We start from the raw sequence: 1,082 nt of genomic DNA on the forward strand, positions 1-1,082 counted from the left end.
TTCCTGACCCATCCCAACCCGTTCCCAGTCCCATTCCCAACCATCCAACCCCATTCCTGACCCACTCCCACCCACTCCTGCCCCATCCCAACCCATTCCCAGCCGATCCAGCCCCATTCCCAACCATTCCCAACCACCCCAACCAACTCCTGACCCGTTCCCAGTTCACCTCGACCCATCCCAACCCATTCCCAGTTCATCCCACCCATTCCTGACCCATTCCCACCCCATTCCCAACCATTCCAAACCATTCCTGACCCATTCCCAACCCATCCAGCCCCATTCCCGACCATCCCAACCCATTCCTGGCCCATTCCCATCCATTCCCAGCCCATTCTCAGCCACTCCCAGTTCATCCCAACCCACTCCCAACCCATCCCACCCATTCCCAGTTCATCCCAACCCATTCCTGACCCACCCCAACCCACTCCCAACCCATTCCCAGCCCATTCCTGCCCAATTCCCAGCCCATTCCTGTGGAATTCCCACCTTGGCATTGAGCTGATCGATACAGAAGTGACAAAGGGCCGCCCGGAAAAAATGATCCTTGGCGCTGTACTTGAGCAGGGGGCTGTCCATGGCCATGGAACCCACCTGGAAAACCAGGAAAAACCTGGAAAACTGGGATTCAGGGCATTGCCAGGCAGAGAGAGGAAAAGGAAGAGGAGGAAGGAAAAGGAAAAGGAGGAAGAGAAGAAGGAAAAAATTACAGGGAAGAGAAAGAAAAGGAGCTGAGGAAGACAAGGAAATTGGGAAAAGCAGAAGGATGAGGAACAAAAGAAGGAAAACGAAGAGGAAAAGAAGGAAAAGGAGGAGAAGGAGAAGAGGAGGAGGATGAGGAGGGTGAGGAAGGGCAGGACCTGCTCGTAGATGTCGATGGCTCGTGGGAACTGCTCGAGCTGCGCCGCAAACGTGGCCACTTTCAACAGGCACTTGTTGGCTGAGCTGGGACAAAATCAGCCCAAAATCAGCCCAAAATCACCCCAAAAACACCCCTAAAACATCCTCATCCCACAGACCCAACAAAATCCACCCAATTCCCAACAAAATCCACCAAAAACCCACCAAAATCACCCCAAAAT

At 53.5% G+C, this 1,082-nt stretch overlaps 1 protein-coding gene across 1 annotated transcript in view; it reads right to left on the reverse strand.

The window, feature by feature from the left end:
* LOC113979737 (alpha-soluble NSF attachment protein-like) overlaps positions 1 to 1,082 on the reverse strand; it is a 5,882-nt gene that overhangs the window by 1,354 nt on the left and 3,446 nt on the right. Inside the window, exons 4-5 of the mRNA XM_027707036.1 lie at positions 861 to 945; positions 490 to 594 (exon numbers count right to left, since the gene is read on the reverse strand). Of these exons, the coding sequence (XP_027562837.1) occupies positions 490 to 594; positions 861 to 945 (190 nt within the window). The remainder of the gene's footprint in view (positions 1 to 489; positions 595 to 860; positions 946 to 1,082) is intronic.

This window comes from Neopelma chrysocephalum, unplaced genomic scaffold, assembly GCF_003984885.1.
Source record: "Neopelma chrysocephalum unplaced genomic scaffold, ASM398488v2 Primary Assembly neopelma1_88409, whole genome shotgun sequence".
NCBI classification, from domain to species: Eukaryota; Metazoa; Chordata; class Aves; order Passeriformes; family Pipridae; genus Neopelma; species Neopelma chrysocephalum.